The sequence below is a fragment of the Lutra lutra genome, chromosome 12, assembly GCF_902655055.1.
Source record: "Lutra lutra chromosome 12, mLutLut1.2, whole genome shotgun sequence".
NCBI lineage: Eukaryota > Metazoa > Chordata > Mammalia > Carnivora > Mustelidae > Lutra > Lutra lutra.
This window is the reverse complement of record NC_062289.1, coordinates 25,133,181-25,156,535: the sequence shown is the minus strand read 5'-3', so window position 1 is coordinate 25,156,535 and position 23,355 is coordinate 25,133,181. Positions and strand designations below refer to the sequence as shown.

Genomic DNA, 23,355 nt, shown 5'->3' with positions numbered 1-23,355 from the left:
GTCCCCATGAGTTAAGTTTTCCTATCTGCAAATCGCAGGTAGTACCTGTGATTGTCCGTATTGTTTACCAAAGGAGGAGAGCTGGAGCAGATCCGAAGGAACTCATCTGGGGTGCCATTTACCATCCCATAAAGTGCACCCGGTTTTATACTACAAAATAAAGCCAGCCTGCCTCTTGTTAATTTATTACAGCGTACAGGAGGGACAAAGTGTGCTCCGTTGCCAGCCAAGTGACAAAAGTAACAAGGATAGGCCGGAACAGGACCTGCTCCTACGGACTGGTTTCCCCACACTGATCTCCCCGACTGGGGTCCCGAAACCGGGAAGAAAGGGGCACGAGGCTGCCCGGGCACTTCCTCTCCAGGCAAGAGTGGGACCGGTTCCCTGCGACGGTGGGGTTACTCGAGGTCAAAGGTGCAGCCTTGCAGGGCCAGCTCTGGCTGGCTGGAACGTGAAGGGACCGCGGAGCCCAGCCCCGTCGTGGCGCCTTCTGCCCTTCCTACCGGCTCTGCGTCCGCGAGGGCTGTCGGGGCGCAGCCGCCCGGTTCAGCTCTGGCTCTCAGGCGTTAGCCGCAAACTCACCGCCAAGGTCTCTGGCGCTCTACATTCTCAGTCCCGGGGCCTCTCCGGGAAGCCAGGGAACCGGAGCCAGCACCAGAGGGAGGAGGAGGGACGCGGATCAACAAAGGGAAGGACAGGAGGGAAAAAGTGACCAAGGAAAGTAAAAGGCTGCTGCTTAATTCCACTCAACAGGTAGTTGCGCGCGTCCGCCGAGACTTGGCGCTGGTCACGCGTCTGAGACCTCCAAGTCTGGGTCACTGTTCCTTTGGGGAGTGTCGCCTGGTATCCCTCTGGCACTCCACCCCCAAGGCTAGAGAGATCCTACCACTAGGCAGGCCCCGCGCTAAGCGGTGTACGTTCTCTTTCTTAATTTCCCCAACATCCCTACGCTGCGGGAGCTTCTACCACCCGAGTACTGCGGACCACGAAACAACCTGAGGGACGCTGGGCACCTTTCCCGAAGTTTTACTGCTCGTGGCGGAGCTGTGGCACGGAAAGGGTCTGTGCGATCCCGAAAAGCCCAGGCCACAGCCCACAGCCTCTCAGCTCTGCCCGATTACAGTCGGATCACTCTGCACGCACCTGTCGCGCGCGGGCCTCGATGGGGGTGAGGGGAGCTCGAGAAGAGAGGACCCAAGGGGTGGACTGGTGACTCTCCTTCCTGCTCTTGGCTGCGCGGAAAGCTCATTTCGGGCGCAGGGGTGGCTTTGCACTTGGGAAAGGATAACCCGCCTTCTCCGGGGATCGCATTCCCTGCGGGGGCAGCGTTTCGGGGCAGTGGCCCCCCTGCGGCGGCGGGGGCGAGCGGAGAATCTGGGGTCCGAGAGCCCGCCCTGGGAGGAAGTGGGGTGGCGGGAGCTCGGCTGCCAGCCAAGCGGGCGGGGCTGGAAGCGAGGCCGCGCGTGCGGACAGTCCACGCGGTGGGTGTGCGGCGCTTTCATTCAAACTTTGGGGAGCCTGGGTTCCGGCGTCAGCGAAGGTGTGACCAATCAGAGTCCGGGGACGGGAATAAATTATGCAAATCACCATCTGGCGATGGGTCAGATGACTCCCATACTTTTTAAAAAGTACCTCGCCGGGAGTTCGAGGAGTGACAGCGGCAAGTCTTGGCTTCCCGGGCGGGCGGCACTGGTGGGGGCAGATCCAGTTCAAGCCCCTTCACTCTCCCCGCCACTCCCCACGGCTCAGAGTAGCCAAATTCTCACTCCCACCTTCACCTACTTCAGCGGGCCAAGGCCACCGCTCTCTGGCCAAGAGAGGGCTGCCCCCGTGGGGTCTTACCTGCGCGGACTGCTAGAAACCCCGAGAGGTGTTGTCTGCTTCAGTCCTGTTTGGGGAAGGGGGTGTGGCGGGGAAGGATGCGGAGCTCCGTTCCCCTGCTCTGCCTCTGGAGCGTCTATTGTTGCTTTGCCGCGGGAAGCCCCACACCCCCTGGTCCGGAGGGACGGCTGCAAGGTAACGTGCACTTACTCTTCTTATCACCCCCCACCCCAAGTTCTCTGTGCCACGTCCCCTCTCTGTCCGGCCGACCCCTTTCCAGCCCCTCCTGGTGCCCGCGAAGTCCTCTTGCCTTTCCCACTGCCCAGTCTCTCCTAATCAGCTTTGCAGTTCGCTTGCTCCTTGGCGCTTCTGCCGGGGACGTCCCCCGCCCGGCGTCCGAGAGGCGCGCGCTCACCCTTTCGCCCCACCTCCTCCCATGATAAGGTGCCCTGGATCCGTGCCGTCCAACCGGCAGAGTCGGCCGAGGGCCGCTCTTCAACCTTGTCCTCTGCGAGGTGAGAAGGTTGTTAGAGTTAAGTTGCCTAGTGCCCTCCTTCTAATATGGGTGTGGGTGTTTGGAAAGTTAAGGGAGCAGGGTAGCTGGCTGTGGTTTGATTCACGGTTGCCGGGAGCATTTGGTTGAGTAACCTGACTGTGACTGTGACCGTGACGGAAAGCTGCTGGGCCTCTCCCCCTAGGGGGTTGGCCTCCTCCTCCCTTAGACCCTTCCAATCACCGCTGTTCCTCTTCCTACCTACCTCTCTTCACCTTCGTCCCAGATGCTGGCCTTTCTTCTTTCTGAGTTCTATAGGGCAGTCTCTTTCATCAGAGGGAGACTGCCCTGGTGGAATGAGGTCACCAGTCGGGTGTGGGGGTGCCAAGTCAATTAGTTAAGTAGGGGAGAGGGGACATCCCCTCAACTCCACCCCATTATCTCATCTACTTACTATTCTGCTACATTGAGCCATCATGGGCATGCTGTTGGCCCATGTCAGTTTATGCACACAGGGGCAGGTTAATTTGAATGAATGGGAAAGCTCTGCTTCACTCCGCAGGTTCTAGTACTAACTAGGAACTGTGACCTGGGGGAGGTCACAGCTCTAGCTCCTCTCCTGTAAAACGCTGACGTTCCTTCCAACTTCTGTGTTCTATGATTCTGAGTATCTGCAGGCCATTCTTTTTTTTTTTTTTTTTTTTAAGATTTTTATTTATTTATTTGACAGAGAGAAATCACAAGTAAGCAGAGAGGCAGGCAGAGAGAGAGGAGGAAGCAGGCTCCCTGCTGAGCAGAAAGCCCGATGTGGGGCTCGAACCCAGGACCTGGGATCATGACCTGAGCCGAAGGCAGCGGCTTAACCCACTGAGCCACCCAGGCGCCCCAGGCCATTCTTTTGAGTTGAGAAAGTATTTATCGTGTTCCTGCTTAGTGCCAGGCACTCACGGGGGCGGGGGTGGGGGGAATACAAAAATGAACAAAACAGATGATCTCTGCCTCTTGGAGCTTACGTTTCAGTAGTGGGAAGACAGACGGTAAACCCATTAAAATACATACACGATGCTCAGGAGGAGAAAAGTAAAGCAGAGGGGGAACAGGGTGCTGGTGGGGAAGGTGGTGCATGTTTAATTGGTAGTCAGGTTTCCCTCACTGTGAGGTTGACCACCAAGCAAGGAACTGAAGGAAGTAAGAGAATGAGCCGTGAAGGCATATGGATCAAGAATAATTGTGAAGTCCCAGAGGCTGAGCTGACCCAGGCTGAAAGTTGTAGGAATGAAGCTGGAGAACTCTGGGGTCCGAGAAGACCAGATACTCAGGGGAACATTTTATGTCAATATGTGGGTTTATCCACAAATCTGCCCCAGGAATGCCAAAAGACTTTTGTCCTTTTCTCCTACAGTTTCCCCATCTGGTCTCTGTGAATGGCTACCTGGGTGGGAATTGGGGAGGCTGACTATTTTTGCCCATGGTTCAAATTTCTGCTGCTTGGGGCTTTTGTTCATGACTTTAATGACAGTTAACCTGAGGTCTGCTCATGTATATTTAGTCGCATTTTCTGGAACCCTATCTTTTTACATCTGGTGTATTCTTTTCCTTCCCACCGCCACCTTCTCTACCATTTTGGTCTCTCCTTCCATGATTCCATTTGCTTCTTAGCTCTGGGATAAGTGAAAACTCCTGGAGGGGTCATTTGGTATTTTTTCCTTTGATCTCTAGGTGACAGGAGAGTTTGATTTGCTCATTTCCTAGCCTGTTATCAAGGGATAGTTTCCTGGATGTCTGGATGATGCAGGGTGGGGTTCTTTTATGACTGTCCCGCAACAGCATGGCGATAAAGCGCTTTGAGTTAAGAGGCCATAGAGACCTCATGGGCATCCGCTGTGTTTTGGGACCTGGGCACTGTGTGTAAGCAGCGGCGCAGAAAGGAGCGGTTTTGCTGCTCTCATGGCTTCAGTCATTTATTTAACAAACTAGAAGAACGTCTAGCTCGTGTCTGGCATGGCAAGGAGTCCTGACGGTGTAGGAGGTCTTTGGAGTAAGCATTGGAATCCAGCTGGGAATGCTAGGAGAAGCCCATTGTATGATAGTGGATGGCTTCTTACCTTTAATTCCAATATCCTTTAAAATTAGAACATTTTTTGGTAATTCGTCACTTGAGGGAAGAACTCATTTGATAGGGAAGAGGAAAGGAAAGCAAGAGACACCTGTTTATTTCAGAGTTACAGTAATTCACTGTAATTAGGACTAGTGACTAACTAAAATTCTTCAATGTGGAGGAGCTGTCCCTTTATCCTGTCCTCGCAACTCTCCTGGGAATTAAGGAGAAAACATTCGGCGGGAATAAAAACTGTAACCCGGAGGATTAAGAAATGTGTTCAAGATTGAACTAGAACTAGACTCCAGATCTCTCGCTGTCCAAGCCTGCTAGATGCACCGACATGCTGTTCTTTTTCCCCCAGATGAGGGCCACAAATCCAGCCATATAGGGGTTTCTGCCAAACCTCCTGTAAGATTCAACCTCCGCACGTCTGGGGACTCAGACCATGAAGGATGCTACCTGTCGCTCGGCCACAACCAGCCCTTGGAAGACTGTGGCTTCAACACGACCGCCAAAACCTTCTTCATCATTCATGGATGGACGGTGAGCCCGGGGGAGGGAGCTCTGCAGCTTGACACCAGATTTGGTTTTCTTTGTTTTGGTCAATTAAAAAGAAGACTGGTGCTTCCCGATTCTGCTCTCTCTCTCCCTCTTTTCTTGTGGGCTGCTTGTGTTGCAGACAGCTGTGAAGAATGTAATGGGCCCTTCGCTGAGGGGGCAATATGGACTCCAGCAGGGTGGTATTTAATGCCGGCACACAGAGGGCTTTCAGAAAGTGGCTCTCCTGAAGGCAGCAGCCCAGCTCCACTGGCTCTTAAGGGGCCCTCTAATTATACTTAATTACATTGGTCAACCACTGCCTTGCGGGGAGCGGGGGGGGCATCCCTCCCTAAGAGCTGAGCTGAACGGCAGCAAGTTGACTGGCTCTGAGAGTCTATGAAGAGCCAGCTGGCCTGGCTCGCTGGCCACCGTTGGCATGGTGCCCTCCTGTTTGCATAGAGATGGCTCTGGTTAAAGGCATTGGGGCTCTTTATGTGCCCTAGCTGGGCAATTCACGTTGAAAGGCCCATGACAAACTTCAACAAAAAAGGGCTTTAATGCCCAGCTTTAGAAGCTTTTGACCAGCGAGGGGGTTTATTCAATCATATAATGATGGTCTGCAGGAAAATGACACCGTTAAGTGAGCAGGTTTCTGCCTGGGCTAATTGGGAGGGGACATTCTTCTTTTTAATGATGAGAAATTCATATCCGTTACATGCTTTCTGGGTCTTTAGGTCTATCACCAACTGCTGGGGTCAGGCCTGGGAGTGGGGTTGGGGGGTGGGTAATTCCGCATCTACCTAATGTACCTGGAGGGATGGTGAGGGCCTGGCTATCCATCCTCAGCCCACAGCCTACAAGTAGAATCATACAATTGAACCTTTTTAAGGCCCCTGTCAAAATGCAAATACAAACTGCAGACAACTTACAAATGGGTTGCATTCCAGAAAGTTCTTTTGTGATCTGTTTGGAGCTTGGAACAGCAGTTTCCCATGGAAGCAAGATAGTAAATGGCGTTTGGGTTCCCAGGCCAGGCACAGAAAATCTATTTATCGAATTCTGTACATGTGGATAGGTTTACAACTGGACCTAGGCCCTATTTATAGCTTTGTTTCTGTGGGAAAATGTGTTCTGAGTTCTAATTTGGGATTCCAGGGAGATATCTTCCCTACTCTGGAATCGAGAGGGGTGGCAGAGATGGGCTGTGGGAAGGGGTCATCTGTTAACTCTGCATTTGCCTAGGACGCAGCATCTCCTTGAGTCTCTGAGAGAGAGAAGCTAATTCTCCAGGGCAACCCTTCCCAGCTGCCTTTGGGGCCACTTGCTTGTCTGTGACAGTGACTCAGGCTAACCCCAGGCCGGAATGGCCACCAACACTTACCTCATAGTGGCCCTACTGGACAGTGGGTGGCAGCCTAAGACACCGGCTATGAAGATTTGATGGGAAAAGCAAGATAGAAAGAGCAATGGAAAACCAACATGTAGTGATTCTGTCTGTGGCCAGCCGTGCTCATGTGCAAATGTTTATTGTCTGAGCAGCCATTGTGAAAGTTCTGGAACTGGATGGGGAGAGGGTCATGGAACTGAATTCTGTATTCATCGGGACTCAAGAAGCCCATAGGAAGAATTTTAAAAAAATGTCTTGTTTTCTTTGCAGATGAGTGGCATGTTTGAAAGTTGGCTATACAAGCTGGTGTCAGCCCTGCAGACTAGAGAGAAAGAAGCCAATGTCGTCGTGGTTGACTGGCTTCCCCTGGCCCACCAGCTTTACACAGACGCAGTCAATAACACCAGGGTGGTGGGACACAATGTTGCAAGGATGCTTGATTGGCTGCAGGTAATTACTCTGAAGAACAAGATCTTGAACCTGAACCTTCTCTCAATCTCTCTCTCTCTCTTTTTTTTTTGTTAAATATTTTATTTATTTATTATTTATTAAAGATTTTATTTATTTATTTGACTTGTGAGAGAGAGATCACAAGTAGGCAGAGAGGCAGGTAGAGAGAGGGGGAAGCAGGCTCCCTGCCGAGCAGAGAGCCGGATGCGGGGCTCCATCCCAGGACCCTGAGACCATGACCCGAGCCGAAGGCAGAGGCTCAACCCACTGAGCCACCCAGGCGCACCCTGCCCTTTTTTTAAGAGAGAGACAGTGAGAGGGAACACAAGCAGGGGGAGTGGGAGAGGGAGAAGGAGGCTCCCCCCACCCCTAGCAGGGAGCCCGATGCAGGGCTTGATCCCAGGACTCTAGGATCATGATCTGAGCTGAAGTTAGACGCTTAACCGACTGAGTCACCCAGGCGCCCCGAACCTGAACCTTCTTAAGAAAATACAGCTCAGATTGGGAGGGAGACAAACCATAAGTGACTCTTAATCTCACAAAACAAACTGAGGGTTGATGGGGGGAGGGGGGGTGGGAGGAGGGGTGGGGTTATGGAAATTGGGGAGGGTATGTGCTATGGTGAGTGCTATGAAATGTGTAAACCTGGTGATTCACAGACCTGTACCCCTGGGGATAAAAATATATTATATGTTTAAAAAAATAATAATAAAATTTAAATTAAAAAAAAAAAAAGAAAATACAGCTCAGACTGTGTTACCGTGAACTCCAGGAGCCTAAGAGTGTCTTTGGGATTCAAATTTTTACTGAATTAAGTATTGCTTGAAACGCTTAGAAAGCTGGAACTTGGAAAGCGTTTCAAGTTATTGATATATTTCTGGATCTTGCCTGTTGCTTTATTTGCTGGAAGAAAATTTGACTGATGGGTCATTACTGGCTCATGCCCTCAGGTTGGGAATAGTCAGGAGCCAGGACCAGCCTGAAATCTTGAAAAATTCCTGAAGTCTGCTCTTTTTCTCTGAAGGGTGGCAGGGGAAGGAGAGGGTTGGTTCCAACAAATGCAGTCTAATGCCACGCTTAAAATACTAAGTGTAGAAAACAGATCTCAAGGTCTTACATTTACTCTGTAGAGGTTAATGATTTGCCTGAGATTGGTGGACTTACCCGGAGGCAGGGGTGTACTGGCAAAGTGACCCCATGGTCTGGGCAATTCTAGTCTGACCTTCCTTTTGCCCATGGAGTCTGATGAGTCCTCGCAGCATCCTGGTTAGGGCTGGTGAGCAGTACTCAAGTTCTCTGCCTGGGTGGTTTTGTAGAGCTGGGTTTCTGAGCTGTGGGGTCCAGGGCCCATGTCCTCACCCTGCCAGGGAAGTACCCTCTCTCTGGGTATCCCAGGTGGGCTTGTGGTGAGCAGGCCAGCAGCTCCTGGGGCCTAAGAGGCGGGGAGAGAGCAGGCTGCTGCAGGCCATGGCTGGCGCTTAGTCTCCAGTAGTCGGGTGCCCCACATAGTGCCCGAGAGAATGGAAATGTAGCCCAGGGGTCAGGGATGTGGCTTCTAGTCATAACCTCCACCCTACCCTCAGCACTCAGCATTTAAAGTTCCATAAAGTCCTTTTGCCCCCCCCTTCTCTGGCGACATCCCATCCCTGTCTCACTGCCAGCAGTGCGGGCCATGCCCTGTCCAGTGTCTGTCCCCGGTTCCCCTGGCTCTTCCTTGTCGCCATAGAATTGTTGAACTGTTGGTGACCCTGTGGGCTCAGGACCACACACATCACTCACGGTCACTTTTGTGACTTCCCACAGGAGAAGGATGATTTTTCTCTTGGCAATGTCCACTTGATTGGCTACAGCCTCGGCGCTCACGTGGCTGGGTATGCTGGCAACTTCGTGAAAGGCACGGTGGGCAGAATCACAGGTAGGTTCTGCTTCCTGCACTATGGGCTCACCCCCAGCTCCCTCGGCTCCCCTGCCAAGCTGGCTTTCTGCACCGGAGTACTCCTGCACAAGGGAGCCATGGACAGTTAGCTTTGGAAGGGAGCCGGAGGATATCTAATCTGGAGCTTTCCAGTGTTCTTTTTAGACACAGAGTCCTTCTTTCAAGTTGAACTTGTGCGGGACCCTGATATATGAAACAGATAGAAGGGATGTTCTGGTGGAAGCTGGATAGACAGTGGGTAGTGCTTGCTTTGCTATGGGGCCTTTGCCTTCCCCAGAGAACTCTCAAGGTCCCAGAGCACCAGAGAACACAGTTTGAAAACCACTGGTCTAGTCCGACAGGCAGGGGGTGAACAGCTAATAGCTTACATGCAGAACAGGGGTGAACCCCGGAGTCTCACTCCGTTGTCTACAAGTGATGCTCAGGGTCTCTAGGGAAATGAATGAGTGCCGGATTCTAGTCTGAATTCTGCCTTATTTCTGTTTCACCACCGACAGCCTTTCCCCAATGTTTTGCTGGAGCGTTTATTAGTGGTAATTTTCTGTTCAGAATGGATGCTTCAACTTTGTCGTTAAAGAGGCCGTTCTGATATTGGTACCCAGGTCGTCAGTGAAAAAAATTGTGTTTTCCATCTTGAGCTTCTGATGTGTGTTTGGATTAAATCATCTAATGAGTGGAAAAGTGTAAAAGATTTTCTTTCCCATTTTTGTGCTTCCCCCAGGCTGAAATTAATAGCAAATTTGTTGCCCTAAACTTTTATCTTCCTTCCAGAATTCTCAGACTCATCTTCACTCCCAGCTTCTCTCTCACCTCCAAGATACCAAGGGCTCAACTGGGTGGTCACTGAGAAGGAGAGATGTCATCAATTTCTTTCCCAGCAGTGTTTTTATTTTAAAAGAGGAAGAAGGGAGTCCTTAGCTAACCAACGATTTAGTAAAGGCACACTTTCAGGTTTTAGCACTGTGCTGGTGGGGTAGATTTAAAAACATAATGTATTTGTGAAATTTCATTGGCCTGCCTCCAATCATCCCTGGGCTTCAGTCTAATACACACACACACACACACAAACACGTGCGCGCGTGTGCGCACGCACTCCTTTGGATCTAGTTATTTGATTTAGCGTAGCTTGAGAACCTCATTTTTGTCTGCCAAGCCTGTGGGGCCCAGGGTCCAGGTGGATAGTGATTGTGTGGCCACGTGACTGCTCATTAACCCATTGCTGGTGCAGAGCTGTTCAGCTGTAAGCCCCTCTGGGGTCCATTGTCCGAGCAGCTCCCCTGGCCCCCAGTGAGAGGCACCATGCTTCAGAGCGAGACCAGCCTTGTTCACGTCCCCATCCCCCTCTGCCGCCCAGGAGAGTCATTGGCTGCAAGGACAAGCCGCAGATCCTCCCGTTCCCTCTTTCTGAATCTGAAATGAGATGGGGCTAGGGAAGAGTTTTCCAGCTCTTTACCCCTGCCTGTTTGGGTGGCGGCTGCTGAGATGCAGGCTCTGCTGGCCGAATGCTAATCAGTGCTCTGAGGGCCGGCTCCCTGTCCGGGCACGCCCCTTTTCTCCAGCCTTCCCTGTGGGCAGGCGCTGGGTGAGCACAGTGGGAAGAAGTACCCTCTGGCTAGTTGCCAAGCAACCCCACCGAGGGTATGTGGCTCACCTGATGCGTGCTGTTGTGCATGTCCGATGGGGGAGGCCCAAGGTCTGAGCAGGGAGTGCCCTCCCTCTCCATTGGTGGACTTCCCATGGGCCTGGGAACAGGGTGGTCCCAACTAGTAGAAGGACCAGACTGCAGCTTGTGTGGGGTCCTGAGACCCGTGATGCTGCTGTACGGAGGCCAACAGGGGGACACCTGAACCCTAGACTTGCTTGAATTAGAGTTGTAGACTGGGGTTTGCCCGAGTTCTACCTTTTGAGAGAAGTCTGTGTGTTAGTAGGGAAGAGATCATAGATTTCTAATTGAACCTGTGTCTAGTTAGTTACAAGTAAACAAGCAGATTCATTTGTTCATTCAAGAACTATGAATTCAATGTCCTCTCTGCACAGACACTGGGCCAGATGCTTCCTAATGTCAAGTACCTAAGATGTGAGGAGGACTTCATGCTATCTCTAAGACACATTGCAGTGGGGCAGAAGGGGCCATTCGGCTTCATTTTACAGATGGGAAACTAGGACTCGGTGCTTAAATAATGGGTACAATGTCTTACATCCTAAGTAGCAGAGCTAGGAATTCAAGCCCAGGCTGTCTGTCAGCTTGCAGAACCCATACCTAGCCGCTAGGCCATCCCACCTCTCCTTTGTGGGTGGAGATAAAACAGCGATTGAAATGCAGCCGGCCCGGCCCTGCCAGGCCAGAGTGCCAAGGTTTTCCCGGGTGTGTATGCGCGTGTATGTGCGCGTTCCATTTGCGGGACAGTGCACTTTGGTGAATGGAAGAAGGGGCGGTTCTCGACCTATTCTTTTTTTGGTGGGAACAAGCTCTCCCTCCTATTCCTAGTTTATAAAGGTAAATTGTGCAACTTTTCCCCAGCGTCTGTGAGCGCTGGCTCTGTGTCAGGCTGGGTGAGTCTGGGTAGGCGAAGGCTCAGCCTGCCCCCCCCAGGAAGCCCCCCCCCCAGGCCATCTTCTCCAGAAGCCCTGTCAGGCGCCCACATTCCTCCAGCCCAGCTTGGTTTCCATGGCACTGACCGTCTGGTGGAGACTTTTGTTCATATCAAGCAAAGAGCCCCTCTCTTGTATTGGTTGCAAAGCAGAATGGTCTTCTCTCTCTCTCTCTTTTTTTTTTCTTTCTTCCAGAAAACATAGCAAGAGGCAGGGGGAGTCTGCTTGTGTTGGTACTGTAGCCCTCGGAAGCCTCTGAACTACGTCCTTGTGGGCTGTGCTAGGGGTCACTGCTTTCGTGCCGTCTTCCTTTGGGGCCCTGGGCTGTGGCTGAACCACCAGGCCGCCCGGGGCTTCCTTTCTGCCTTGGTCATATGGGCATTTCTCTATAACCTTCTTCCGGAACCTGCTAACTTTCAGTCTCTACAGTTCTCCTGAGTGACGAGTTTCATAAGTTTACTGTCCTTTCCAGACAATAGCTCTGCCTGTTGTTTAGTCTGAAATCACCGAAGTGATTCAAGCCTCACAGTGTGCTCCCTGGTTCTCCTGTGCTGGGATCCGATGGGTTCTGTCACCTATGTCTTCCTTTGACGACTCTGCTCTTAGTCTTAACTCCCCTCTGATGTGGTGTTTCCAGTCCGCGGTGCCTCGGCCTCAGCACTGTTCCCATTCGGGGTCAGCGAATGCTTTGTCGTGGGAACTGACCCGAGCAATGATGCGTGTTTATCGGCCTTCCTGACCTCCACCCTCCAGCTGCCAGTGGCTTCTCTCCCTCCCCCACAACTGCGACAACCAAATATGTGTCCAGACATCGCCAAATGTCCCCCCGGGAGCAAAATCGCTCCCAGCTGAGAACCACTGTTCTAGACTAAACTGTGCTCAGTATTCCCAGCTTTCTCCAGGCTCTCTCCCTGTGTCTGTAGGGCAGAGAGCCGTCCAGGCTGGCATGAATTTGGCTCCCATAATTACTTGAGCTTGGTAATAGCGGCTGCTGTTTACACTGACAAGGCCTTAATCTTTTCATATCTCGCATGAACTGTATGGATTAAGATGTTCAGTTTCAATGTTATCGATGATATGGATGGTGGGAGTTTTTCCCAATCTAGTTCATAGACTACCTCCTTTTAGAATCACCTGGGGGCATAAATACACATTTCGGGGCTCCACACCAGGCTTGATGATCAGAATCTCGAGGGGGTTGGGGAATCTGCATCGCATGCTTTGCAAACTCTTCTTTCTGAACGGTTTCCATTCATGTGGTTCCAAAATAAGTCTCTTTTCTTATTGCTACTACCTGCTCGCTTTCCTTCCCCACCCTCTCCACCTGCAGCAAATATACACAGGTTGCCAGCGGCTTGTGTGGTCTTTCTAGAGGGTTTTTTTTTTTTTTTTAATATTTTATTTATATGTTAGGGAGCGAGAGCAGGGCAGGGGGAGCAGCAGGTAGAGGGAGAGGGAGAAGCAGGCTCCCTGCTGAGCAGGGAGCCGCATGTGGGACTGGATCCCAGGACTCTAGGATCATGACCAGACCCTTAACCAACTGAACCACCCAGATGCCCCTCCTTCCAGACTTTTTTTTTATAGCATAGTAGAATTTGAATTTTCAACAAGCTCCCAGTGATATTGTGCTGTTTCAAATGTGAGAACCAGTTCTTGCTACATTGCTGTTTGCCTGTTCAGTGTGGAAAGTTTGCAGGCAAAAAGATTTCACCTTCTTGCTGCAGAATACAGGAATTCTGGGGGCCTGAGATATGGATCTCAGTGTGTCTGGTGTGGTCCCCACCCCTGATCTCGCCATTCCACCCTTTGGCCTGATTCATCATTAAAGGAAGGGGAAGAGTCAGTCCACATGCAAATAGCTCTATTTGGATAAACTGAGTCTTCCCTCCAGAAAATGCAGGGAGCTTGGTCATTCTGTAAAAGGCCTGCTTAATTAAGGCTTTGGAAGGTTTTCAGTGGCAGAAAAAATGGGACGAATGGCTTAGTTTGGCCAGCCTGAGTTCTTTCTAGAACCGCTCCATTTGTGACAGGCTGGGGCTCCTGGGAGCTGCAGGTCATTGTGAATCTGGCAGCCGGTTTTCTGAGTCTGCTGAGGTGGGAGGACAGGCGAGGGGTTCAGAAGAAAGTGCAGGTTCCCCAAGTGCGGGCATCACAAGGTTCCAGATTTATGGGGCTTGGCTCCGAGAAGGCCTTCCTTGTGCTCATGTGAATTTACCTGTAACTCAGGACTCATGGATTTGGTATACCTGACATGGTTGGTATTGGCTCCCCCTTCTGCTGTAGGTTTGGATCCTGCCGGGCCTTTGTTTGAAGGGGTGGACATCCACAAGAGGCTGTCCCCTGATGATGCGGACTTCGTGGACGTCCTCCACACCTACACACGTTCCTTCGGCTTGAGCATCGGGATTCAGATGCCTGTGGGCCACATTGACATCTACCCCAACGGGGGTGACTTCCAGCCGGGCTGTGGGCTCAATGACGTCTTGGGGTCAATCGCATATGGAAGTGGGTTCCTTATTTTCTGCTTCATGGAGAGGTTTGACTCGGTTATCACATCTCGCAAATCAGCCCAAGCTGGTGGTGCTCCCAACAGTTCATTTCATAATACCCCCTACACCCCTGTGGGGGCTACAAACCTCTTGTACAGTTGGTCCTTCTATAGGCTTGTTAACAGCCATCTATGGGGCTCTGCTTGGTCTTCTCATGCTTTGAGGTCCCAGTTATTAGTGGCTAAATTCTTTTCATAAGGAAAGGAATATGCATTTGTTGGGGAAAAAAAAAGCAATGCAGAACTGCATAGTGCAAAAACTAACCGCTTTCTCCCACTCCCTCTTTTATTCTTCAGAGGTAGCCAATAGGAACAATTTTGTATGTATCCTTCCGATCTTTTCTTCTTTGAAAACGTGTGTGTGTGTGTGTGTGTGTGTGTGTGTGCACGTGAGAGAAAGAAATTATATTTTTTGAACTCACATTGTTCTATAACTTTCCTTTCTCGGTCAGTATATATATATATATATGTATATATATATATATATATACATACAGTGAATATTCTTCAGCATCAGAGCACATAGATTTACTTGACTTCTTTTTTTTTTTTTAAAGGTTTTATTTACTTATTTGAGAGAGAGCTCATGAGAGAGCACAAGCAGGAAGGTGGCAGAAGGAGAGGGAAAATCTGGGTCCTCACTGAGCAGGGAGCCCAGTGTGGGGCTCGATCCCAGGACCCTGAGCCAAAGGCAGACACTTAACTGACTGAACCACCCAGGCACCCCTCTTCCTTATTCTTTTTGAAGAGTATATAATCTTGTACAGAATGGATGCACTAAAATTTAATTTTTTGTGACATTTTAAAGAAGGAGAACCAAGATGATGTCTCCATTCACTTATGATTTACCTTCTAAATGCCTGAGCCTGTTCTCAGCAGTCTTGAGTTGAACTGAATTTGCTGCTGAAACTGATGCGTGGCCGCAGTGACCCGTCTCTTCCGGGTTCCCGCTCGCTCACTGCCTCAGGTCCTGGCATTATTGCTACGTCTCCTTCTGTTGTAAGACTGTAGCCCTCTCCCACTATGATACTATTCAAGCAGCCCCCACGAGGCTTGGAGGTCAATGCCAGGACCCCCATCAGATGGCGGTATTCCTTAAGGCTAGTGGTGTTACTGAGGAAGGGGTGGGATGGCTTTGTCAAATTTTTCTTAAGGTCCTAGGATTTATGGAACCATCGGCTTTAGCTTCTGGTTAGAAGAGATAATGATGTGCCATGGGCCAGAAGATCCAAATCATACTCACACTGATCGTGTGATTCTGAGCGAAGTACTTGACCTCTGTGGGCCTCGGGGCCACCATCTCTATTGGTGAGAGGCTCATGCTGTGTGTCCCCTGTGTCTTGCTCCACCAGCGATCACGGAGGTGGTGAAATGCGAGCACGAGAGGGCCGTACACCTCTTTGTCGACTCCCTGGTGAATCAGGACAAGCCGAGTTTTGCGTTCCAGTGCACGGACTCAAACCGCTTCAAAAAGGGGATCTGTCTCAGTTGCCGGAAGAACCGGTGTAACAGCATCGGCTACAACGCGAAGAAGACGAGAAGCAAGAGGAACAGCAAAATGTATCTCAAAACCCGGGCAGGCATGCCCTTCAGAGGTAACCCACCATCCCCACGGTGCCCTGAGGGAGGCCCTTCATTTTTCCTTTCTTCTCAGTAGCGTGCTGTGGACAGGACACATCCCAGCCCCGGGAGATGGGGCTGGCACAGTGAAAATTCAGGTCATTGCCAACCAGATGACGCTGTGTGTGCCCTGGGGAAGTTCATCATTAAAAATAAGTGGTGGGGACCCCTTTCATGATGTGCAGTGGCCCTCCCTGATCGCAGTGTCGATCTCTCAAATTTGTGTGAAGATAGGATTTTTTTCATTTCTTTGCATTGGCCTTTTGCAAAGCGATGTCATACTTTCCTCATTTGAGTGTCATGACACATCTGAGATGGGACCAACAGGGCATCAGTCATGGCTTGCATTTCTGTAACATGCTCTAAGACCAGAGGGGTTTGTGGTTGTTATTTTACACGTGAGGAAGCTGGGGTTCAAAGAGTTAATGCATTGGTCCTTCATTCAAGGTCACATGGCTCCGGCTCTGAGAGTTCCTAGGCTGGAACTCCCCCTCCTTCTCCACATTCCCTGAACTCCGAGTTTGGGGCTCATTTGATACTGCAGTGATCCCTTATGCCATTGCATGGAACAAGAGCAGAGGGGGGCTGGAGGCTGGAGGCTGGGCTGGACCAAAGGGACGTCAGCCCCTCAAAACTCAGTGTACTGGGTGACTCAGTTTGAGTCGGAGTGTGCAGAGATGGCCAGCAAAACTCAGGAATGCCTTTGTTCTGCTATCTCTGCAGTTTACCATTATCAGATGAAAATCCACATCTTCAGCTACAAGACAATGGGAGAAGTCGAACCCAACTTTTATGTCACCCTTTATGGTGCAAGCACAGACTCCCAGCTTCTGCCTTTGGAAATGTAAGTCACAAGCTCCCTTTGACGGGTTCAGGTCCAGGAACAAGTTACTCTAAGAATGGGTGAGCGTGGGAATGTGCAAACGTGTGCAGGGGAGGGGCTGGGTGGCTCCAGAGCATCTGTGGTCCACATTCTCCACCAAGCCCTTGACTCAGGCCCTTTCTAGGAGGGAGGCCCTTGGATGAATCAGCAGCATGAGAAGCTGCTGGGTCGGCTGGACAGAAACTGCTGTTTCATTTCAGGCAACGCCTGACACCTGAGGCTGTAGGAAATTTGGAACATAAACGCCATTCCTGCACCGTTTCTAGTTGTCTGTGGGAAGGGCACATAGCAATCGGTGTGTATTTTGTCGAATGCACACAGGGTTGGGATTACCAAGTGATGTCATCAAAGTACTTGCTTCCTAGGGCTCAGGGTCTAGTTGGGGGATCAGATGTGTGTGCACTCGCTCTCGCACACAAATGGGGTGGGACAGGCCCCCAAGTGTCAAATGAGAGGGACAGGCAGGAAGGGCTGGGGAGTTTAGCGGAAGACCAGTGTCTGTGGGCCCATTTCTCTGCGGTCCCCAGGGGGCAGATGCAGCCACCGTATCAGCCCACACAGTGGGACAGTTTTCCAGCAGCAGGTCGGTGATGCCTGCCCTGGTGTCCCCTTGTAGAGTGGAGCAGATAGGGCTGAATGCCACCAACACCTTCCTGGTCTACACCGAGGAGGACCTGGGAGACCTCTTGAAGATCAAACTCACCTGGGAGGGGACAGCTCAGTCCTGGTACAACTTGTGGAAGGAGCTCCGCAGCTACCTGTCTCACTCCCGCAGCTCCGAGCAGGAGCTGAATATCCGGCGCATCCGGGTCAAGTCTGGGGAGACTCAGCGGAGGTAAGGACCCCGTGTCAACCGCTAGCAGAGGGCGTCTGCCTCCACCGTGTCCTCTCCTTTGCTGAGCACGCACTTCCAACCTTGCCCTGCCCCAAGCACGTAGCCAACACTGTAGACACCTTTGTAAGGAAAAGGGAATTCTGCATTGAGACCTCTGTCAACCATTGTGTGGCTTGTGTCCTGATTACAGACCCTCAGCTGAGGGGGTGGGCAACGTGGGGGCTGGGGTCCAGTCTCGGTTGTGTTTGCCAGACCCTGTGTTGGCCCAGAGGAAGGAGGGCTTCTCCTGAATAGGATCCCTTAGGAGCACTGCCTTGCTCATTGGTGTGTTATTGGGTGCGTGCCCCTATCTTTGCTTGCCCCTGTCCAGAGAAGACTCCAGCAGCAAGCCTGGGGAGTCCCCAGGGATGAGGTCTGCCTGAGGCCCTGGTTTCCCCAGCACCCGATTTTCAGAGCATTGTACCCTTCCTTCGGAGGCTGTGAGTCCAGGTTATGGGTGGGGCCCTGACATTAAGTAACAGAGAATCCTCGGTGCTATGCCAGCTGGCAGTTCCCCCCTGGTTTTCAACTTCAGCCTGGCATGAGCGCTCCAGACCTGAATGTTTCAGGCCTCTGAAACCGTGCCTTGACTCTGAGCAGACTTCTAAGCGGAAGTCAGGGAAGCCTTCGAGACCTTGGTAAAGAGAAGAGGGTTTCCTTGGCCACAGCTCTGTGTGGACTGCTGGGAGGTCACTGCCAGCCTTGGGATGATAGGAAGCAGCCTCCACCGTCTCTGTTCCTAGTCTGTTTTGTGTTCTCCATTACAGTTCTTCCCGTGTCCCATTTCTATGCATCACTGGGGGCACAGTTTGACCGAGGGTGGGTGGAGGCCAGGGTCCCTTGTCTGAGTGATTCTGGCCTAGAAACCTGGAAACTGGGGGAGCCAGAGCCCTTTCACGCCCTTCCCCTGTCTCTGGGTTACAGTAAATATGTTCTCCAGTGTGATGAGATGTTATTAAATTTCCTTCCGAAGTGTTCAGACGACAGTCTGAGAGTAAGAGTTCCCCTTTCCCTCCTCCTCACCTCCATTTGGTGGGCCCCTCGCTATTCTGTTGGGGGTGAATTGGTCTCTTAATGTTGTGTTAATGTGTTTTAATTTCCTGATCTCCACGAGGTAGGTCCCCTTCTTGTGTGTTTATGGGCTGTTTGGGCTTCCTGGTAAAGGTTCTTAAACCTGTTCTGAATGTGGCTTTTGTCCTTTCAGTCATCACGTCCCATACATCAGGGTCAGGTGCCCCATATACGTCTTTTGGTCATAGGGTCATGCTAACGACACACCGTCGAGGTCCATATGGTTTGGCTCTAAGTTACAGTCAAACAGTTATTTGAGTACTGATTTTACCCATGATCTTGGTTGAGCAGTTTCTGAATCTTTGATTTTGACTCACTGCTGAATTCAGTTATGCTTGTTAGTGGGTATTTCTGAGCACCCGTTGGAGGTATCCTGAGTTCCACCACAGGTATGGGTATCCATGAGCAATTCGGGGCGGTGTATAATGTGTTAAAAGAAGACAAAATGTTCCCAATTAACTCCATGCCATACAAGGTTTTGACCATAGCAAAAACAACACTTATGTAACAATATGCTTTTCTATTAAGGTCAAGAGCTTGGGCTATCAGGGAGGCTTCAGAGAGGCTATGCCTTGAAAGGTAGGCCACTTTTGGGTGGATGGACGGAGGAAAGTGGAAGGGGCGTGATGAAAAGTCACATGAACCCAATCATGACAGGTGTCCCAGGAGACGTGTTTAGGACTCTTGCAGCAGCAATGGGGAGGTCCAGAGGTCTGGGTCAGGCTGTGGCAGGATGAAAGCACCCTTTCCTCCTTGCTTGGTCCACTTTGGATCCAGAAAGCACCATCTGGCTAAGGCCCAGCGAGTTTTGCCTACATTGGTGGTTTCCCTTTCCTCCTAGATTAACTTTTTTTTTTTTTTTCTAGATTAACTTTTTGTGTGCAAGACTTTGAGAACACCAGCATCTCCCCCGGTCGAGAGCTCTGGTTCCACAAGTGTCGAGATGGCTGGAGAATGAAAAATGAAACCAGGTAACTGGGACTTCTGTGCAGTGTGTGTTGGTGCCCCGGCGTGTGCTGGATCTGGTTCTGGGTGCGTGGGACACAGCAGTGAACAAAACCGGTACAACCGATCCCTTCTCTTGTGAAGCTGACATGTTGGAAGGAGAAGGACCAATCCGTGGAGTAGAGGATGTCAGAGTGTGGTTGTGTCTTTCTGCCTCTTGTTCTGCCTCCCCGGGAAGACATTCATAGCCCATGGCCTTGTTGGCATCAGGCTATCTTAGAATGAATTTCTCCATGGCGACCAGGGCTGTGGGAAGGTTCCAGGGCTCCTGGCTTCCTTCCGGGCACCAGTTTGGAGTGGGGAGTGAGGTGGGAGGGAAAGGAGAAGTGCCAGATACAGTCCCCATGTTGAGGTTTTCTGGAGCCCCAGGTGGTGTAAGCAGATACTAGCTGGCAGCTCTCCCTGTCTTTGAGAAGCAGGCATGCTCGTGTGTGTGGCACTGAATCAGACAGAAGGCCCATCTTGTGCCCCGGTGCCCCATGCTGGAGTCCCATTATTTCAGAATCAAGGAAGGCTGGTCTCATGGTGTGAGGCAGCAGGTGCATCCAAAGAGGAAGTTCATTCCAGAGCTTCTGAGCCTAAGCAACTGCTGGGGAGGTTGGAAATGGTCCCCCCCCGGCCCCCACCGCTTACCCCAACCGAGGTGCTGGGTAATAATGCTGTCACCGTACACCGATCCCGTGGCATGTGTCCACTTGGGCCCAGCGCCTTCCCTGTGCTATCTCACTTACTTTGGTCATCAACCCCATGATGCTGGTGGGGTTAACCCTGTGTGCTGTTGTGGACCCTGAGGCTCAGGGAAGTTGGGTCGTTCTTTCTAGATCTCCCAGCTGGTGATGGCTGAGTGAACATTTGAAACACGTTGCTTGACTCTAAAGGTTGTGGTCTTTCTTGAGCATGGAGGTTTTGCCTGCTCGCCTTGACCTGGGTATCAGTTACCAAGCAGCTGCACCCAGGCTGGGGTCCCCTGTGATGAACCGTCTGCCAGCCCCGGGGGCCAGTCTGCATCCCCACTGCTCTGTCTGCTCTTCAGGGTCACCAACCTGACCACAAGCTTGGTGATCATGGGACGCGCAGCTTTCCGAAAATTGCCCAGCTAATGAAGCGGCTCAGTCTAGTGCAGGCCCGTAGGATAGTCGGTTCTAATAGTAATTTTAGTTCTTTATGTTTGTGTTCAAATGTATACATTTCCAAGCGCTTCCCCCAATACTGATTTCATCAATTCTCAGAACAGTCCTGTGGATTGGACACGCCCAGGGAGGATCCCTGTTCCTATCGTTATTCTTGTGATAACGTATCTTATGATAAGACATTTTATTCTTCTTTTCCGCTCCAGAACTTTACGACACTTGAGAATGATGTAACTCACCTCCTACTGCCTCCTTGAGACAACAAGGCATCCATTCCTTTACCCTCAAAGGAACAGAAAGCAATAATAGAAGCCCGAGTAATACGTTAGCACCAGGAGGTCCTGACATCCCTAGACATAGGTTAGGCCTTCAGTGTTCTCTCCCCCGATACAGATACTCCTCACCTATTCACTGATAAAGAGACTGAGGTTCTGGGAGGTTCCGTTGCATGATTGCATAGCTGAGATTAGAGTCAAGATCCCTGGATTCTGTCCTGTCCCCTTCCTGCCATTCTACAGTCTCTCTTGTGTTTCAAAGTCAAGGCAAAGAGGACTCATGGATAGTTCTCCCTGCGTGTGTGTGTGTGTGTGTGTGTGTGTGTTTGGCACGGATAAGTATTGTGCTGAGCCTGTGCAAGCCAGCGCTGAGGTGTAAGGAGCTAGGAAGCCAGTGTTGTGCCCCAGTGTTGTGTTTCTCTAAGTGAATCCGTGGCTCATTGGGAGAGGGGGAGGAGGAGGCATTCAGGACCCTTTTCTCTTGTTCTGAATAGGAAGCAAGTAAAAGAGTGTGACAGGTATGTAAGAAACCCTGGTGTTGAGGTGAACAGAGCGCACACTCAATGCAGGCTGGCATGTTTGCCAAGTGAATGACCGAGCGCCTCTCTTACAGGATTCCCTACAGCCTTGCTACGGATCTTCTCTGACGGGCCAGCCAGGCCTGCCCACCCCTACCTTCCAGGGACACAGAGGAAAGTTACGGCTGAGGATGCCCCTGATGGAAGGACCCCTCTTGGCCTGGACCCTTGAGCACCTGGAGGAGTCTCTTTGCTGGGCCTACGATCTTACCTCCTATGACGGTTGGGACTTCTCACCAGAGGGGACCACGCACTGCTGTTCCTGCTGTTTCCTGCTGCTCTAGAATAGCTCTAACTCCAAACCTGTGTGCAAAGGGTCAAAGGCCCGGGGTCTCTTGTGCACACCGGGCTGGTTTCTAAGGGACTAGATGAGTCCGTGCTTTCCCTGATACAGAACACTTGTGGAAGCACGTGGAAGGCTGTCAGCAGCCAGACCTGACCTGAGAGGTGGGGAGCGGTCGTTGTGCTGGGAGCTGACTCATGTCTGGATGGCAGACCTATGACTTCGTTCATCTAGAGAGAGGGGGTGACGATCTGGGGTGGTGGCGAGGCCCTCACTGTTGGGGTTCTGTGGGCTGCCCTGATCACTCCTGGTTACGTTTCAGCCATTCCGTCCTGCTCTCCGGCTCATTCTCTAAAGCACACATCATTGGCTTTCTTGGTTTTCTGTTGATTATTTTTTGATTGGACAAATGTTTGTTAAGCACTTAACCCTCATTAGCACATGGCAGGAGACACATTCATAAACCTCCCCAGACTTAGAATCTGAGCGGGTTGGGATTTCTAAACTCCCTTCCACTGTAGGTGATCCAGGGGTATACGTGCAATGAGGGGCACGAGGGACACTGCAGGGGGGCGGTGCTGGGGGCTACAGGGTGTGAGAGTTGGGGATCCCAGGCGTTCAGGGATTTCAGCCAGTTCGGGAAAAGTGACACATTGATCACTTGCTTGGGAGCAAGCAGAGTGCCGTACGTGCTGGGGACAGAAGGGTGGCCAGTCGTCAAATGTGACAGCTTCAGAGCAGAATCTTCCGCTTAGGAAGATAGAAGGCATTATGGATCTGTTCTACAGGTCCGTTCCTGCAGAAACCAGCCCCCGTGGAGCAGAGCTGGCACTAAGATTTAATAGAGCGCTTCCTCCTCCTTGGACTGCCTTCCTCTACCTCTCTGTGTTGAGCTCAGAAAAGCCTTCAAGTCCTGGTCTTAATATGAATGAATAGATGTGATATCTGGGAAAGTGTTTTATACTTTTCCAAAGATTTGCATGTGCATCACCTAACTAGAGACTCACAACGGGAGGTGCAGGGCAGCTCATGTCTCTGCTTGACAACTCTGGGGCTTCGCGGGGTTCGGCCACATGCCCGGAACTATATTCCAAGTTGGCAGTGGAGTCAGGGATGACCCAGACTTCTGGGAGGCAAGTCCGTAGTGTGCTCATTTCTGCCACTTGGTCAAGAGGTCCGTAGCCTTTTCCCACCAGTGTGCCCCAGATGTGACGAGCAAGGAATTGTTTTTTAGAGCCCTCCATAAAATCATAAACCCTTTTATTAATATATAACCAGGAAAGCAACTGAAAGCCCAGAGGCCGGGCTTTTTATGGATGAGATTTATTTGGAGGGATATGTGATGTCAGGTTGGGGGAGAAGAGTGATTTTCTTTGTATTGAGATTGAGGTTTTTAAAGGACGTAGTTGTGCCATCTATCATTCGTGTTGTGCCAAAGTTGTATCATTGGTCAAAGCCAAACTTCCGAAGACGTAACCAGTCAAGTCTGAATTCAAGGTTGTTTTCTTAAATTGTGTGCTTCCTCTGTTGCTTCTGTGAATGGTTTCTAGCCAAAGTGGAGCCCGTGTTATTGACTGTGTGTCCCGATTACTCCTGACTTCTGTTTTTAGTAATGAAAGCCTTAGGAATCAATTCCTCGGTGGGTCATGTATTTATACATTTGGCTTGAAGCCTTATTTGTATATAATGATGCTGTTTTTTCTTTTTTTAAACACTTACAACACTATTTATTTCTCAAGTGTATATAATGTATAAAAACAAATATATG

At 50.9% G+C, this 23,355-nt stretch overlaps 1 protein-coding gene across 3 annotated transcripts; it reads left to right on the top strand.

Moving 5' to 3' along the window:
• The first annotated feature begins 545 nt into the window (after positions 1-545).
• Positions 546-23,355, top strand: LIPG (lipase G, endothelial type). 3 transcript variants are annotated; one of them, XM_047698182.1, is made up of 10 exons: positions 546-753; positions 4,777-4,958; positions 6,613-6,792; positions 8,596-8,707; positions 13,604-13,825; positions 15,221-15,463; positions 16,212-16,332; positions 16,988-17,206; positions 19,183-19,287; positions 21,340-23,355. In XM_047698182.1, the coding sequence occupies exons 3-10, from the start codon at positions 6,613-6,615 to the stop codon at positions 21,371-21,373; spliced, it is 1,236 nt and encodes a 411-aa protein (XP_047554138.1). In that variant the 5' UTR covers positions 546-753; positions 4,777-4,958; the 3' UTR covers positions 21,374-23,355. The 3 variants fall into 3 exon arrangements, with proteins under 3 accessions (XP_047554138.1, XP_047554136.1, XP_047554137.1); XM_047698180.1 differs by lacking the exon at positions 546-753 and adding an exon at positions 1,539-2,016; XM_047698181.1 differs by lacking the exon at positions 546-753 and adding an exon at positions 1,638-2,016 and having other exon boundaries at positions 21,352-23,355.

Excerpts from the sequence above, each read along its gene's own strand:
- LIPG (XM_047698180.1), top strand. The coding sequence starts at position 1,920 with ATGCGGAGCTCCGTTCCCCTGCTCTGCCTCTGGAGCGTCTATTGTTGC. Across the intron at positions 6,793-8,595 it reads GGATGCTTGATTGGCTGCAG|GAGAAGGATGATTTTTCTCT; the intron begins GTAATTACTCTG and ends GACTTCCCACAG. Across the intron at positions 16,333-16,987 it reads CAGCTTCTGCCTTTGGAAAT|AGTGGAGCAGATAGGGCTGA; the intron begins GTAAGTCACAAG and ends GTCCCCTTGTAG.